Source organism: Podarcis bocagei (assembly GCF_964188305.1).
Source record: "Podarcis bocagei genome assembly, chromosome: 7".
Lineage (NCBI taxonomy): Eukaryota > Metazoa > Chordata > Lepidosauria > Squamata > Lacertidae > Podarcis > Podarcis bocagei.
Window position 1 is genome coordinate 5,675,055 of NC_138132.1, and position 15,489 is coordinate 5,690,543.

Consider the following 15,489-nt stretch of genomic DNA (forward strand, 5'->3'; position numbering starts at 1 on the left):
CTCACCCAACACTATTATGCCACGCAAGCTACAGACCTCTAGGAATTAGGGCTGGTGGTTTGGGGGCCTGGAGTATGCAGTAACTTCCTAACGGAATTTAGAACTCGGGGGGCCAAGCTGGTTTGGCAGGCCGAAGTCTGTGCCCACCACCACACACACTCCCCTTCACCCCCCAGCTTCAGAGGGACTCAAGGGAAATCTAGAGCAATCACTTGCCCCAAGCTCAGAAGGCAGGCAGGTAATTCACCCCATTTTACACAGGGGTTTTGGTTTTGTTGTTATTGTTTGGTCATGTCCGACTCTTTGTGACCCCCTGGACCAGAGCACGCCAGGCACTCCTGTCTTCCACTGCCTCCCACAGTTTGGTCAAACTCATGCTGGTAGCTTCAAGAACACTGTCCCACCATCTCGTCCTCTGTCGTCCCCTTCTCCTTGTGCCCTCCATCTTTCCCAACATCAGGGTCTTTTCCAGGGAGTCTTCTCTTCTCATGAGGTGGCCAAAGTCTTGGAGCCTCAGCTTCAGGATCTGTCCTTCCAGTGAGCACTCAGGGCTGATTTCCTTCAGAATGGAGAGGTTGGATCTTCTCGCAGTCCATGGGACTCTCAAGAGTCTCCTCCAGCACCACAATTCAAAAGCATCCATTCTTCGGCGATCAGCCTTCTTTATGGTCCAGCTCTCACTTCCATACATCACTACTGGGAAAACCAGAGCTTGAACTATACGGACCTTTGTTGGCAAGGTGATGTCTCTGCTTTTTGAGATGCTGTCTAGGTTTATCATTGCTTTCCTCCCAAGAAGCAGGCGTCTACAGCTCTGCTTAGCTAGCCCAATAAGAACTATAAGTATTTGGGGGCACATGGAGAAAGGGGTGTGTTGTGTACCTATCCCAGCTGGCTTCCAGGGAGCTCAAGGCCGCCCAGAGAAGGGCTTCAATTGCTTCTGAATCCACACGAGATGAGAGGGCTCTTGTGTTCAGGTCGTCTGTGAGCTTCCCATGGCAGGCACCTGGTTGGCCAATGTGAGAAAAGGATGCTGCTACAACAGCAGCAAGAATACTTATCGCAAAGTATTGGAAGACACAAGATCTACCCACTCTGGAAGAATGGCAGATGAAGGTGATGGACTACATGGAACTGGCGGAAATGACTGGCAGAATCCGAGACCAGGGAGAAGAGTCGGTGGAAGAAGATTGGAAGAAATTTAAAGATTATTTACAGAAATACTGCAAAATTAATGAATGTTAGAATGATGTTGGGTTGAAGTTAAGTGGTTTTTAGCAGCAATGTTAAAAGGAATATGTCAAAATGGATTGTTAACAGATGACAATTTAAAGTTATTATATTTTAAGATAAAATCAAAGAGGGAAAGGATTTGCTGAACTAACTAATTTGAACTGGAATACAAAAAGGGAGGTGTGAGGAGGTCGGGGAAACAAGCAAATGAAAGATAACACATGGAAAGACTAATCTGTTTTTTAATTGTTTTTATCTTGTATTTTTATTTTGTTTTTTCCTTTGTTTTTTTTCTTTGCTTATTTTTGTAATATGTTGAAACTCTAATAAATATCTTTTTTTTAAAGAAAAAAGAGAGAACAGGATGCTGGACTAGACAGGAGTCCTTTGGCCTGTTCCAGCAGGGTCTTCCTCAGCTCTTATATTCCCATCGTGTAGGTGACCATACCAAGCCCGGCTGGCCCTTCAGCAAGGAGGCTGTCCTTCCAGCACAGCTGGCGGGGTGAAGCGGCTGCCTTAAGATGGCAGCAGCGTAACCAGCCGTGGGTTGCTCTCCTCACCGCTTCCACCACAGCACCCATTTCAGGGAGATGGAGATGTTCTGGATGCTGGGAGGAGGGTAGGCAGGAGGCTGCACATTCCCTGGTCGTCTCAGGGGGCGAAACAGGACAGGCTTCCCCTGTTCTTCATAATGCTGCTGTGTCCCTACAAGCCTGGACTCACAGCTGCTTCTAAATGGCACCCGGGGGGGTGTTACTACCTTCCCTTCTTTCCTACATGGCGTTTTTGTACTTGAGGCCTGAGGAGGAGGCAGACAAGGAATGATTCTGCAAGAAAGGTAAAGGGACCCCTGACAGGCCCAGTCGTGGAGGACTCTGGGGTTGCGGCGCTCATCTCGCGTTATTGGCCGAGGGAGCCAGCGTACAGCTTCCGGGTCATGTGGCCAGCATGACTAAGCCGCTTCTGGTGAGCCAGAGCAGCGCACGGAAACGCCGTTTACCTTCCCTATTTATCTACTTTGACGTGCTTTCAAACTGCTAGGTTGGCGGGAGCAGGGACCGAGCAACGGGAGCTCACCCCGTCGCAGGGATTCGAACCGCCGACCTTCTGATCGGCAAGTCCTAGGCTCTGTGGTTTAACCCACAGCGCCACCCGCTTCCCTGCAAGAAAGGCAGGTCCTCCCAAAAGAAGAAAGGAGCTTGTATCCGACAGGGTCATTCCCCCCAAACCCAATGCTTTGTGCTTGCTTACTCTCCTACTGAACTTTTACTGACCATTTTATTGTTTTATAAGCTGCTTTGAGGGTTCCTTTCTTTTAACAGTTCTTTCTTTTCTTTTAACAATCATGCAATATTTAATTTATATGAAGTGAATAAAAAAATAAAGATAATATCAGAACAAGCAATATCTCTCCACTGATTAGGGCTTGCCCCTCCTCCGCTTTCCCCGTGGATAGCTGGAATTACAGACCAAAGGCCTCTCCTGCAAGGCCTCTCAGTGTGTGGACACACACAAACACCCCAGTGGCAAGACTTCCAGCAGGAAAACCGTTGGATGCTGGAGGAGGTTTGCCCCTGTGGGCTGATGCAACAGGCTCTACTTATGTGCCTCTACGTGTCCCCTTTGTGAGGGGGCTTCCCAAAGAGATGCTGCAAGCTAAGAGGAGACTCATTTTATTGCAAGAGAACATTCCTTTATTCCCCTACCTGGGCGGCGGGGTGTGGGGAGTGCAGGAAGACACCTGGCAGGCTCTGACAGCAGCACTGAGAAGCTTGCCGCCCTCCCCCCTGCACTTTTGGGCAACTGACAGCCGAATGCAAGGATACATCCAAATTGCACAGCAACTCTTGTTTACAAAAAAAGTCTTTTTTTTAAAAAAAAAAAACTATCAACCATTACACCACAGCTCTTCTAGCTCCCCCCCTCCCTAATTTAATCAATAAAAATTCATTTAAACCATTAGAAATCCCACACAGCTGCTGCCTTAACTGATAACAGGTGCGTGGGGGAGCACCACATCCTCTAAATCGTGCAGGTCACATAATTCTCTCTAGGGCAGCTGGGGACACAGAAGGCACCTCGGAGCACAGGAAGCGTCTCTGGCTTCCGTGCCAATCAGAAGCCAACAGAAGGGATACTCCAACTGGCAGTGCATGCTGGGATACAGAGTTTTCGGTCAAGTGCAAGAGTGGCCTGGGCTACCTTGCAAGTCGCCCTCCGTCCAGGAGGGCCCCTCAAGCATTTCCATCTCTGCTGCCATTGCCCAAGACTCTCGGGCGTACCACATCGCAATGGCCTGTTTTCATTTTCCAAATATATATTGTGCGGAGGCCAGCTGGCATGGGCAGCATCCTATGAAACTCAGACGTGGGGCTCTAGCGGAGACCAAGAGCAGCAGGAGCCCAGAGGAGAGGGAGGTGGCAGGCGGCTTGCATACCACCATCTCTCTGCGCAAAACAGGCCTGGCATTAGTGCCTCTCCTGCTGCTGTAGGACAGGTGCCTCTGAAAGGGGGAACCAGGCTCACAAGGAAGCTGCAGGGCAGGTGAGGCAGCATATGGCTGCCCTGGGTGATGGCCTTCCATCCTACACCACCCCAGCTTCTCAAAACAGCAATGCGTGTGCCCATTGGGGTTGATGGAGAAGAAGAGCATGGAAAAACCAAGCCCACTGCAATTCTCACCAGAGTCTGACTTCAGATTTAGCCTGGGTTTGGCTCAACGAAGGCCTGAAACTCTGACTCTGGGAAGGAGACTCTTCTCTCTTCCCAGGAGGCTTGGGCAGGAGAGCCAGCCCAGTTTGGGACTCTTGACACATGAAACCATCTCCTGCCCCCACAAGAACCTCGTCTCACATGCCACAGCCAGGCCAGGAGAAATTCCTCTCCTGCTCAGAGGAGAGATGGAACCCAAAGAGGAGCCGGCCAGAATTTTCCTCCTCCTCCTGGCAGGAGGCAAAACTCAGCACTGGGACCCCGCTGGCTGACTGCGTGATCCCAGTGTCCAGCAAGAGGAAATTTCTGGTCAGTTGTTTAGTTGCCGTTCCTAGGCTGCAGAAAAGCGGCAGGTAAACGCTTGGGAAAGACAGAAAAGAAAGTGGGGGTGGGGGTGGGATCTACTGAATCTTGCAAGCTCTTTTACAGGCCCCTCAAGGCACCTACTTCCTAGGAGAGAGCAAGGACCTGCAGAGGGGAAATAACAGAGACAGAGAAAGGATGGTTCAGTGCAACATGACCTCTCGCGCCCGCTGGGAGCCCTCACCCCGACCCCAGCAATGCTCCGTTGGGTGGGTGCCGCCTCCAGCACTGGCAAGCCGCTGCCTTGAGGTGGGCCATGCAGCCACGCAAGACCCCCCAGTTCCGCTCCTGCCCCACAGACCTGTGGAAACAGCTGGAAGAACCGACGCCAAGCTTCACAGAAGCCGTCCTCCGCCCGGAGGCCGCGCAAGAGCCCGTTTGTGTTGCAGACGGGAAAGAGGGGGCGCCGACTTCAAGCTGTCCAAAGAGGGTCTCCCACACGCATGCAGGCGAAGGGCGTGCCGGGGTAGGTGGGGGGCCCAGCTCACACCGCCTTCCTGCCCAACCGCTTAAAGACGCTGACGGTGCCCGTGTTGTCCATCTGGGCGCTGGGGCCCTCCGTGGTGCTGCTTACCTTCGCGCTGCCCAAAGTTCTCTTGATCGTGACTCGGAACTTGGACTCCGGCTTGCTCCTGGAGCTGGTGACCTGGCTGTCCTGGGCCTCGGCAGGCAGAGGGCGCTTGCCCAGTCTCTTGGCCATGCCGCCTTGCAGCGGGGGCAGCTCGGCCTTCTTCTCCTTCTTTTCCGCCAGGCTCTTGCTCCCGAGCCGCTGGAGGGCAGGGGTGGCTTTGGCCTTCGGCTGGGGCTCAGAGCTGGTGGCTTTGGCTTTGACCGTCGCCCCGGCGGCCTTGGCGCTCGCCTTGGGCCTGGAGGGCTTGAAGAATTTCTTCAGCACCCCAGCGTACTGCAAGACGGAGCTGTCATCGTCGCTCTCCACTGCTTTGTCCTCCTCGGCCTCCTGCATGTCCCCCAGGCGGCTGAAGACTCCCGTGGGCTGTGAAGACACCAGAGCGGCTCAATGAGGGTGGGGGTGGCAAGCACGGCAGAGCGGCTGGGGGCCCCACCCTCAGGGCCTTTGCTAGGCTCTGCAAAAGGGCTGCAAATGGCTCCCAAGATGGGCAGTGCACCCACTGGGGGCTGGTGGAATTGTCCGGGGGGGCCACTAAGAGGCATGGTGGGGCAGAGGAGCTCTAGAAGCAGTGATTTAAGACTCCTGCTAAAGGTAAAGGGACCCCTGACCATCAGGTCCAGTCGTGGCCGACTCTGGGGTTGCGGCGCTCATCTTGCTTTATTGGCCGAGGGAGCCGGCGTACAGCTTCCAGGTCATGTGGCCAGCATGACTAAGCGCCTTTGGCGAACCAGAGCAGCGCACGGAAACGCCGTTTACCTTCCCGCCAGAGTAGTACCTATTTATCTACTTGCACTTTGACGTGCTTTTGAACTGCTAGGTTAGCAGAAGCAGGGACCGAGCAACAGGAGCTCACCCCCTCGCAGAGATTCGAACCACCGACCTTCTGATCGGCAAGCCCTAGGCTCTGTGGTTTAACTCACAGCGCCACCCGCATCAAAGACTCCTGCTAAGTGGCTTTAAACCAGACCCTGGGAAACTGGCATCACTTTGTCTAGGCCGTCCATCACAGGAGGAAATTACTCAACAGTTGAAGCAGTTACTAAATGTGCTAAATGACTACCAGACTTTGAAAAGCTGGTATCCTCATCCAGCTAATCTATTTTGTTTTGAATTAATTCAACTATAGAGTTTCAGATGGAATCTGAATAGATGTGCAATTGTTACTTTTCCAATTTCATTGTGATTATCTCCCTTAGTGGGTCGTGGCAACAGCCCTGCCTGGCCAAAGTGCCACCTCCCACGTCAGAACAGCTCTAGCACCACCCTGAACGCCTTGGCTGGGCCAGAAAGTGGAAGTCCACCTCTACTCCCCCAACCATACATGTTTAATCTCTGCTTTGTCAACCGGCCCCCCTTTGTGGGACCCGAGGCAAAGGGAGCGGGGGAAGGTTCAAAAGAAGAGTCCCCCGAGCAAGGAGCTCCCACCCTTTTGCTCTCACCTTGCTTCCTGTGGTTGTGTCCACGCTGGTCTCTGCGCCCAGCCGGTCAAACACGGAGGTTCTCTGTAACCCTGTCAATAACAAGGTAGCAGTGGAATGAAGCCATGCAGAGTTAAAACGAGAGAAGGGCTTTTCAAAGGAGCAACAGGGGCCAAATGTTTATTTCATAGCGTGCTTATGTGTTTCACCCCAAAAAGCTTTTGAAGCACCAAACAAGGTTAAATAATATATTTTTAATGCTGCTGTGCAGCACCCAAACTATTTCCAAATGCTCCTTTCCCCAGCCTGATGGCATCAATCTCTGGAAGCCACACCATACCAGAAGTCCTTGCCCCTGCAGGTTAGGCAACACTGCCCATAGTGCATAAGAAACAATTTTGCATCCCGGAGGCCTGCGTTCCCCCCCACCCCACCCACGCCAAGACTGCAAAACCTTTGCCAAGTGGCAATCTCGCAAGCGGCTGCACCTGTGTCTGTGATGGGGTGTTAGTTCTGGCCAGAGCACGTCAGTCATGTGGAACAAGGAAGCTGGACTTTGCAAAGTGTCACAATTAAAAACTAAATTAGGAAGAGCCAGGCATAAGCACCAGAAGAAAAACAAGGGCTGGCTGGGCAGCAGTAGCAGCAGCAGGCTGGCAGCTGGGAGAGCAAAATGAATTTTGGCTGCTGGCTGAACCTGCTTGTTTACCTCTTTTATTTGGGCTGTGCTTTAACTCAGCACATAAATTTTCCTTGGTTCTGAATTTGCTCTTTAAGTGCAGGGTTTGATTTCATTCAGCTAAGTACCGATATACTGTCCTCTTGCAAAATGTCAGGGCCACAAGGTACAGTAACAACAAGAACCCTTTGAAAGCTGAACAGAGCCATCCCTTAAAGTGAATGGCTGGCCATTCAAGGAAATGTTCAGCAACTGCAAAAACCGGCTGGCCATTATAAAAAGAAGCCTACAAGAGATTCCAGAAAGTTCAAAGCGAGGGTGCCTGCCGCATCTCTGCCAGAAGCGTGTTCCACAGCATGGGAGCAGCGACACTCAACACCAGTCTCGCAGTGGAGGCCAGCTGGGCCTTTGCACCGCCGTGGAAAATTAACAGTCCTCCTCCGGATGAGTTAACGTGGCCATGGACCTGCCCCCATTTCCCAGCTTTAAAGGAAGCTGGCCGGCCTTCAGCCCCGCTCCCCAGGGGAAGTGGCCCAGGTACCTTTGGCTGCCTGCTGCTGCTCCAGGATCTTCTTGGTTCTGGGGGTGGTTCCCTTGGGCATGTGGACAATGTACTTCCCTTCCATCTCTGCCGTGACGCGGCGGCGCTTCACTGGGAGCGTGGAGTTCTCGGCCTCTGGACTGCAGAGAGCTGTGGCAGCAGGAAGAGGATGGGAGAAAGGCCAGCTCACGCCTGCCTTGAGTCCAGAGGCCTCTGGCTGGGCAACTCAAGGATGGGCATTCAGAGCCAACAGCAATACCCATGGGGAAAATCTGGCCACTAGTGGGGAGCAGAGAGCCATGCCTGGCAGAACTAGGGCTGGAAGAATTTCGAAACAGATTTTTCTCCACATTTCCCCAAAGGCTTCAATTTTGCAGATTCCAAAAAACCTACCTGCTTTGGCATTCTTTGCTGCCATTTTATTGGAGACTGTGATGGAGATTTTGGAGGTGCTGGTGTCGGGTCTTCGGACCGGGGTGGAAGGTGGGGAGTCTCGGCTCAAGCTGTTTGCGATCATCCGGGTGGCAGCTGCAGGAACATCATCATGAATCAAAGTTACACACCGCTTTATGTGAGTCAAAGTTACACACCACTTTATGTGCCAAAATCCTTCAGTGGTTTTATGTACAACACAGAAAGATAGTTATAAAAAAGGGGAATATACAACATTTAAAACCAAAAACACAAAGAAGCACATCAGTAAAAGCAGAGACTTCAACAAAACATTCAGATAAATATCAATAAATAATGAAACAGTGAAGCTGTGTGATGGAACTTATAAGCTCGGGAATGGCTGCTTAAATAGACATGTCTTTAGGAGGGGTTTAAAACTGGCCACTGTTTCTGCCTCGCCAACACCATATGGAAGGTTTTTTGCCCAGTGCCCATGTTGACGGGGCAAATGAGAGCCCAATAATAGCAGGAATGCCAGAGGGGTGGTTTAAAACAGTGTTTCCCAACCGGTGTTCCGCGGCACACTAGTGTGCCGCGAGACGTTGCCTGGTGTGCCGTGGGAGGGAGGCGGGCGAGTCGGGCGGCGAGAGGCGGGGCAGCGACGGCGAGGAGAGGCCGCCCAGCGCGGGGCTCTCGCCGTCTCCCTGCCTGGCTGCCTGCGTGGCGCTGACGTCACGGGGCTGTAACGTGCCCCACATAGGCACATGCGGGGCGGCGAGCGAGCTCCCTCCCACATCCCATTCGGCCGGCCTACTGGGCTGTCGCAGGCAGAAGGCCTGCGCATGCGCGAGGTTTTCGCGCCTTTGGGATTCCCTTCACGCCTTCCTCCTCCCGGGTCCTTGAGAGCGCGGGAAGCGGCAGCGCGAGACCGGCGTTGAGCCTGGCAGGTATTGCGCTTGCCAAGGCAGTCATTTGGGAAATGAAAACTTGCAAAGCAAGCAACCAGTTCAATCTGAAGTACGTGTATACTTAATATCCTGTATCTGAAACCTGTTCTGCCCCCTCCCCCACACTTGGTGCCATTTTCATCTACACATGCAGCAGAGTAAGTTGACCCAGAATAGTACCAATTCAGATGGCAGATGGGAGAATGACAGTGCTGAATGCTTTCCCATGTAGAACAGTCCCTGCAAATAAAAACCTAGCATATTTGGAAGAGGGATGCTAGCCTAACCATTACCTTCTATGCTGTTACTATTTTTTTATTTTTTTTTACATAAATAAAAAGTGACCTTTCCCCATCTGGCATGGTGGTGTGCCTCGAGATTTTTTTCATGAAACAAGTGTGCCTTTGCCCAAAAAAGGCTGGGAAACACTGGTTTAAAAGATACACCCTGCAATAGGATTTGGGGAGGTCTCAGATAAGGCTTTCTCCTCCATGGAACTGCTTAGCCTGGAAGAGGTGGCGATGGAATCCTCTCCCATTGCCTGAGTTTTCCTGCAAAGTGAGACCCATGCCCACAGCCAGACGTATTATGGGATGTCACTGCAGGGCAGCCAGGACGTCAGCTGGAGCAGGTTCAACTGCAAGCAGGAGGCAGTGAAGCAGAAGCAGAGAGGCACATGAGGGTGGGGAAGGCAGGGGGTATCTATTTTTTTAATTTTAATTTGTTATTTTTATTTATTTTTAAATTATCATGCCTTTCCATAATGCACATATATTTAAAGCAACCAGCAACACGTAATTGAAAACAGGACTTGCAACAGCGGCAAGAGCTAAGAACTGTTTGAAAATATGCGAAAGAACAAAAATGTTTTTATTTGACATGAAAGGACAACAGCTTGGCTGTAAGGGGAGGGGAAGCTTCGTAGCTCAAAAGAAGAAGAAGAAGAAGAAGAAGAAGAAGAAGAAGAAGAAGAAGAGGAGGAGGAGGAGGAGGAGTTTGGATTTGATATCCCGCTTTATCCCTACCCGAAGGAGTCTCAAAGCGGCTAACATTCTCCTTTCCCTTCCTCCCTCACAACAAACACTCTGTGAGGTGAGTGGGGCTGAGAGACTTCAGAGAAGTGTGACTGGCCCAAGGTCACCCAGCAGCTGCATGTGGAGGAGCAGGGAATCGAACCCGGTTCACCAGATTACGAGACTACCGCTCTTAACCACTACACCACGCTGGCTCCAAAAGGTCTGATCCCGGGTAGCCAGTGAGCTTCTTCCAGCTACAGCCATGATCAAAATACACAGCCACACAGAATGGAGGAAGGGGCATCCAAGGAAGGACCTGCCCTGTCTGAGCAACATCACCCAAAAGACCCAAGGAAGAAACTGAAAGGTCCAGGAGAACTACACTGCACAGAGCAGTGGGGCTGATGTTGCTTGATATGAAGAGACATTCTTAGCATCCTGGGGTGGTCAGAAAGGAGCAGCCAACTTCATGCAGTGAGAAGAGCAGGGGCCTTGGCAGGGAGAGGGAGGAGGGAGGGACAGACAGAGACTGAGAGCGGAGAGATGGAGAGACTGGCCGCCTCCTCCATCTGCAGCCAGCCACTTGTGTTACTCACCGCTGTTGGCATTCCGACGGAGTTCAGACTGCAGGGTGGGATGGCTGGAAGCCACCGATTCTGTAGCAGCCTTGCACATTTCCTAGGGACAGAGGGAACACCACAATGCAATAGTGAGGGGCAGGTGGAGATGGTTCCCCTAGCAAAGGCACGGTCTCCCCACAAATACACCAGGTTCAGGCATGCCCCCCTTTGCAGGAAGGTAGCAGGAAGAGGAAAGCTATCCAGGTCTGAGATATGCATCACACCAGGAGATTAAAAGGAGAGGAGTGGAGTGCTGCAGGTCTTCACCTACAGATCTGGCCTGGGAGTCTTGCAGGGTGTTATGGGGCTCCCAGGCCCTTAAGCAGGACTTTTATCATTCTCTGAATGTTCCACTGGGCAGCTCAGGTCCTTTGCTTCACTTTCCGAGAGGTATTAGCAAAGAGGACTGAAATCCTTGCACATCCCCTGATGGCAAGAGCCGTTTGACAGTGGAACAATGTCCACCTGTCAGGGATACTAGAGTTGTGATCCCTGCACGGCAAGGGGTTGGACTGGATGACCCTCGGGGTCCCTTCCAACTCTACAATTCTAGGGTTCTCCCCTGCACTAGGCAAAGGCTATCGCAGCGGTAGGCAAGCTAAGGCCCGGAGGCTGGATCGCCTTCTCAATCCGGCCCACGGACGGTCTGGGAATCAGCGTCTTTTTACATGAATAGAATGTGTGCTTTTATTTAAAACGCATCTCTGGGTTATTTGCGGGGCATAGGAATTTGTTCATTCCCCCCCCCCAAAAAAAAATATAGTCCGGCCCACCACATGGTCTGAGGGACAGTGAACCGTCCCACAGCTGGAAAAGGTTGCTGACGCCTGGGCTATACCACACAATTGCTGGTTGTTCATGACAGCTCCCTAGCTTGCAACCAAAGCTTCTAGGCTGAAGTTTTACTACTGGATCCCATTCCATCAAAAAAACCTTGTAGGCCGTTAAAAACTCACATACACAAGCCAGGTACCAATGGCTCCTTAAACCAGGGCTACAGTTGCTAAAACAGAATGCCTAGTTGCCATTTTGGGGCCAGGTGGCTCTAAAGTCGTATTTTTCCATACGACTTTTTGGTTTCCAAAATTCGTTTAGATTGTGCAAATAAAATATAATGGATATAATTTTACAGGATGTGCTGCTAGTGCAGGGGTCAGCAACCTAAGGCCCATGGGCCACAAGCGGCCCATGGGGGTCGTTTAACCGGCCCATGGACCCCCGCTGCCTGCTCAGTCAGCTCCCATGCACCGCGCTAAAGCAGCGTGGACCGCCTTCCGCAACACTGGCCGTTTTCCCATTGGATGTAGGAAGTTCCTGCGAGCCAATGGGAAGCTGCGCACGTCTCCTCCACACCGAAAACAGCGTTTGCACATGCATGCATGCACACACACTCCGGCTCACCGCAGTGTCTGCGGGACCGTGAACCGGCCCAAGCCACATAAACTTTGCCAACCCCTGTGCTAGTGTGTGAAAACAGTCCAGACCCCAGGAGCCCCAGGCATGCACCGCCAGGTGGCGGAGACACCAGGCACCATCCTGGCACCCGGGTATCTTCACTTGGGTGCAAGTGGCCAATAGCCAGGTGCAAAATGTGCCTGGCACCTGGCGAATTCCAAACACTGTTGTAGATCCCACCCAGAATGCCAGAGGGTTACCAGCCAGCTAGAAGACAACATCAGAGCCATTTAATGCAAAGTATGTGGGAGAAATTGTTAGCCGCTTCCTGGGAGAACCCACCTGCCTGTACACGACTTTGGCATGTTTGAGGATGGCAATGATATCTCCGACGATGGTGATGCCCAGCTCGTTCATGATCTCCTTGTTGAGGTCCATCAGCATGTTCTTCTGGATCCTGCAGGGGACAAGGTCTGTGGTGGTGAGTCACGTGCCATACCCCAACTGTGCAATCTACAAGCACTCTGCGAACAGCCTGGCACAAGGAAACTCCTCCAGCCACCACTGGAAGGAATGGACAGAAAAACTCCCCATTGCAATGGGGAACTGGTCATCTGCCTTTTTTCACAAGGCTTCAGAAATAATGACATTTCAGATATCCATTTGCTCCAATGCCACTCACCCATACATAGATTTATAAAATTCGGGAAATTTAAACAAATGAAAGCAGGGTCCAATCGTAAGGGAAATCTGAGGGGGAAAGCCTGAAGGAACTGATGTTGCTGCTTCACATATGGGAGACAGAATTCCACATTCCGTAACATAGGGCAATAGGAGGAAAAGCCCATATGAGGGTCACTGCCCTGTGGTATTCTGTAGGGTGTGGTACTACAAGTGGAATTAAAAAATACTTGGCCTTTGTTCCAAGAAACAAAGGATATATTGTTTTGTTTTTCTCAGAGAGGTAAACGTTTGAAAAATAATCTTGGGCCACATAATGCATGCTATTTGGTAATTTAAGATTTAAACAAACCAATACGTCAGGCCGATGCAATGTTCCTGACCTAAACCACACTCCCACAAACCATGTAACTCCTTTGTTTGAACCACGTCTCCTGGGAGGTTTAAAAAAAGCAGCCGGTGGCTTTAGCATCTGCCACTGAGCACAGATCCCCACCTCCCACCCCACATTGTATGGAAAGCAGGGCTGGCAGGTCTCCCCTACAGTGGGATCGGTGAGACACTTTCTAGGGATCACAGATTCCCTTGCATGTGAGCTCCTGAAGTCCCACTCTCCCAGACTGCAGCAGAAGCACAGGAAAGAGAAGAGCGAGATGTTCCACAGAGGCTCCATCTCTCAACAGCCTCACCTATTATCCACAAACATGACAGCGTAGTTGACAGCAGGCCCTGGGGGGATCCCAGCTTCTTTGAAGAACTGAATCCACTCTGACGTTGCTGAAAGACAGAGAAGATTATGTCAGAAGCAACCAGCACCTGAGCAAAGCGACAGGAGGGGAGAAATTGCTCTTGTGCGTGGATCCTGCTTGTAGGATTCCCAGAATGGGCATCTGGCCGGCCGCTGTGAAAACAGGGCGCTGGACCAAAGAGCCACTGACACATCAGGCTATTCTTGTGCGCTTATCTCCCTGGTCTCTGTTTCACCCCCCCCCCCAGCCGTCACTCCAGCGCCTCTTCCCAGCTGGCCTCAGACTTGCATTCTCCACATTTGCAGCTGCTGCCTCCCATCTGGGGTTCAGCCAGGCGCCTTGCACAGAACAAAGGGAGAGGCTCTTGGATTTGGCTGCTGTGCTTCTGCCCCTACCCCTTCCCTCCCTCCCTCCCTCCCTCCCTCCCTCAAGGCCCTCTTGAGTTTGGCTTTGCTCTGGCTCCCTTCCAAAGACATACCGGGGTTAAAGGGGAGGGGGGAAGTCAGGCCAACTTACCCATCATGACAGACACCATGGTGCCAAGCCAAGGGCAGTGACGCCCGGTCAGCCGGAGGAGACCTGCAGGGAAGGCAACACCCCAAGTGAAGCAGCTGAGGCCACCCAGTGGCATTCCAAGGGCAGGACTCAGGGCGCCAGAATAGGCAGCAGCAACACACACCCAGGACAGCCACCTTGGACCCACACCGGTGCCCTGCTGCCAGGGGTGCCAACGTGAAGAGAATATTGGGGGAGGGACAGGTCAGCTCCTCCCTGCACAACTGATGGCATGGCGAGGCTCACCCATACTAAAGTGGTACCACGGGTTACATACGCTTCAGGTTACACACTCCGCTAACCCAGAAATAGTACCTCGGGTTAAGAACTTTGCTTCTGAGAACAGAAATCGTGCTCCGGCGGCGGCGCAGCAGCAGGAGGCCCCATTAGCTAAAGTGGTGCTTCAGGTTAAGAACAGTTTCAGGTTAAGAACGGACCTCCGGAACGAATTAAGGACTTAACCCGAGGTACCACTGTATTTGAATGGCGATGCCCATCAACTGGGGTGGGGCAGCCCCCTCAAATAATAATAATTTCATTTATACCCCGCCCATCTGGCTGGGTTTCCCCAGCCACTCTGGGCAGCTCCCAACAGAAAATTAAAAGCACAATACAAAGTCAAACATTCAAAAAGTTCCCTAAACAAATATCTCATTGGGCGGGGAGAAGGGACCTCAGCCGCAGGGAGTGGAAGGGGGCTGGAGACGGGGGCGCAGGAGAGTCAGGGGCCGGGGAAAGAGGCAGTTTGACAGGGGAGCCCCCCGCCCCACTGGGGTCTCCTCGAGGGCCCTTTCAAGACAGCGGGGGGGGGGGGAAAGATGATTCTTCTTCTTCTCCCCCCCCCCATGGAAGACGCCCCCTTTCTGGCTCCTCGGCCGGACTGCGCTTCTTGAGGGTCCGGGCGGGGGGAGGCCTCCCCCAGGCCCCTCTCTGCCCCCCCCCCACTCACGGGACGGGGAGAACAGCTTCACTCTCGGGGAGTGGGGGGGAAGAAGTCTCCGGACCTCGCGCCCCTCCGTGGGGGGTCGTGAGTGGGGGGGTCCCTCCCCCCTCCTTTTCCTCCCTCTCCTTCTCCTTCTCCTCCCTCACCGGCCTCGGAGGCTCCTCTCGGCTCCTGGGCGACCGTCGGAGGAGGTCTCTCTCCCTCCCGCCCTCCTCGTGCTCACTTCCGGCCCGGGAGGCCACAGAGACCGGAAGCCTCGCCCGCCCGCCTCTCCTAGAGGGGCTCGAGGGTACGCGCCAGCGGCCCCTGGCGGCCGGAGGGAAGCGCGGCTTGCTTCTGTTTAGGGAAGCTTTGAATGTTTTAATGTTTAATAGGTTATTGTATTTTAGTGTTCTGTTGGAAGCCGCCCAGAGTGGCTGGGGGAACCCAGCCAGATGGGAGGGGTATAAATAAATTATTATTATTATTATTATTATTATTATTATTATTATTATTATTATTATTATTATTATGGTTGCCGCTTCTGGGCGGCTTCGCGTATCTGCGTCCTCCTCCTCCCGCAACCCCTCTCTCCCACAACAACAGCAACCCTGCAGGGTAGGTCAGGCCGAGA

The 15,489-nt window shown here is 52.5% G+C and overlaps 1 protein-coding gene across 3 annotated transcripts; it reads right to left on the minus strand.

Annotated features, from left to right (window-relative positions):
• Window positions 1–2,890: 2,890 nt before the first annotated feature.
• Window positions 2,891–15,118, minus strand: LOC308590463 (uncharacterized protein C19orf47). 3 transcript variants are annotated; one of them, XM_081200541.1, is made up of 10 exons: window positions 15,023–15,118; window positions 13,895–13,957; window positions 13,319–13,406; window positions 12,291–12,405; window positions 10,530–10,611; window positions 7,971–8,105; window positions 7,578–7,727; window positions 6,379–6,449; window positions 4,883–5,302; window positions 2,891–4,413 (listed from the first exon to the last, which is right to left on the minus strand). In XM_081200541.1, exons 2-10 carry the CDS (start codon window positions 13,911–13,913, stop codon window positions 4,396–4,398), a joined length of 1,098 nt encoding a protein of 365 aa, XP_081056667.1. In that variant the 5' UTR covers window positions 13,914–13,957; window positions 15,023–15,118; the 3' UTR covers window positions 2,891–4,395. The 3 variants fall into 3 exon arrangements, with proteins under 3 accessions (XP_081056667.1, XP_081056666.1, XP_081056668.1); XM_081200540.1 differs by having other exon boundaries at window positions 2,891–5,302; XM_081200542.1 differs by lacking the exon at window positions 7,578–7,727 and having other exon boundaries at window positions 2,891–5,302.
• Between the last annotated feature and the right edge of the window lie 371 nt (window positions 15,119–15,489).

Excerpts from the sequence above, each read along its gene's own strand:
- LOC308590463 (XM_081200540.1), bottom strand. Across the intron at positions 10,612-12,290 it reads CCAAAGTCGTGTACAGGCAG|GAAATGTGCAAGGCTGCTAC; the intron begins GTGGGTTCTCCC and ends CTCTGTCCCTAG. Across the intron at positions 8,106-10,529 it reads CCGTCGGAATGCCAACAGCG|CTGCCACCCGGATGATCGCA; the intron begins GTGAGTAACACA and ends ATGTTCCTGCAG.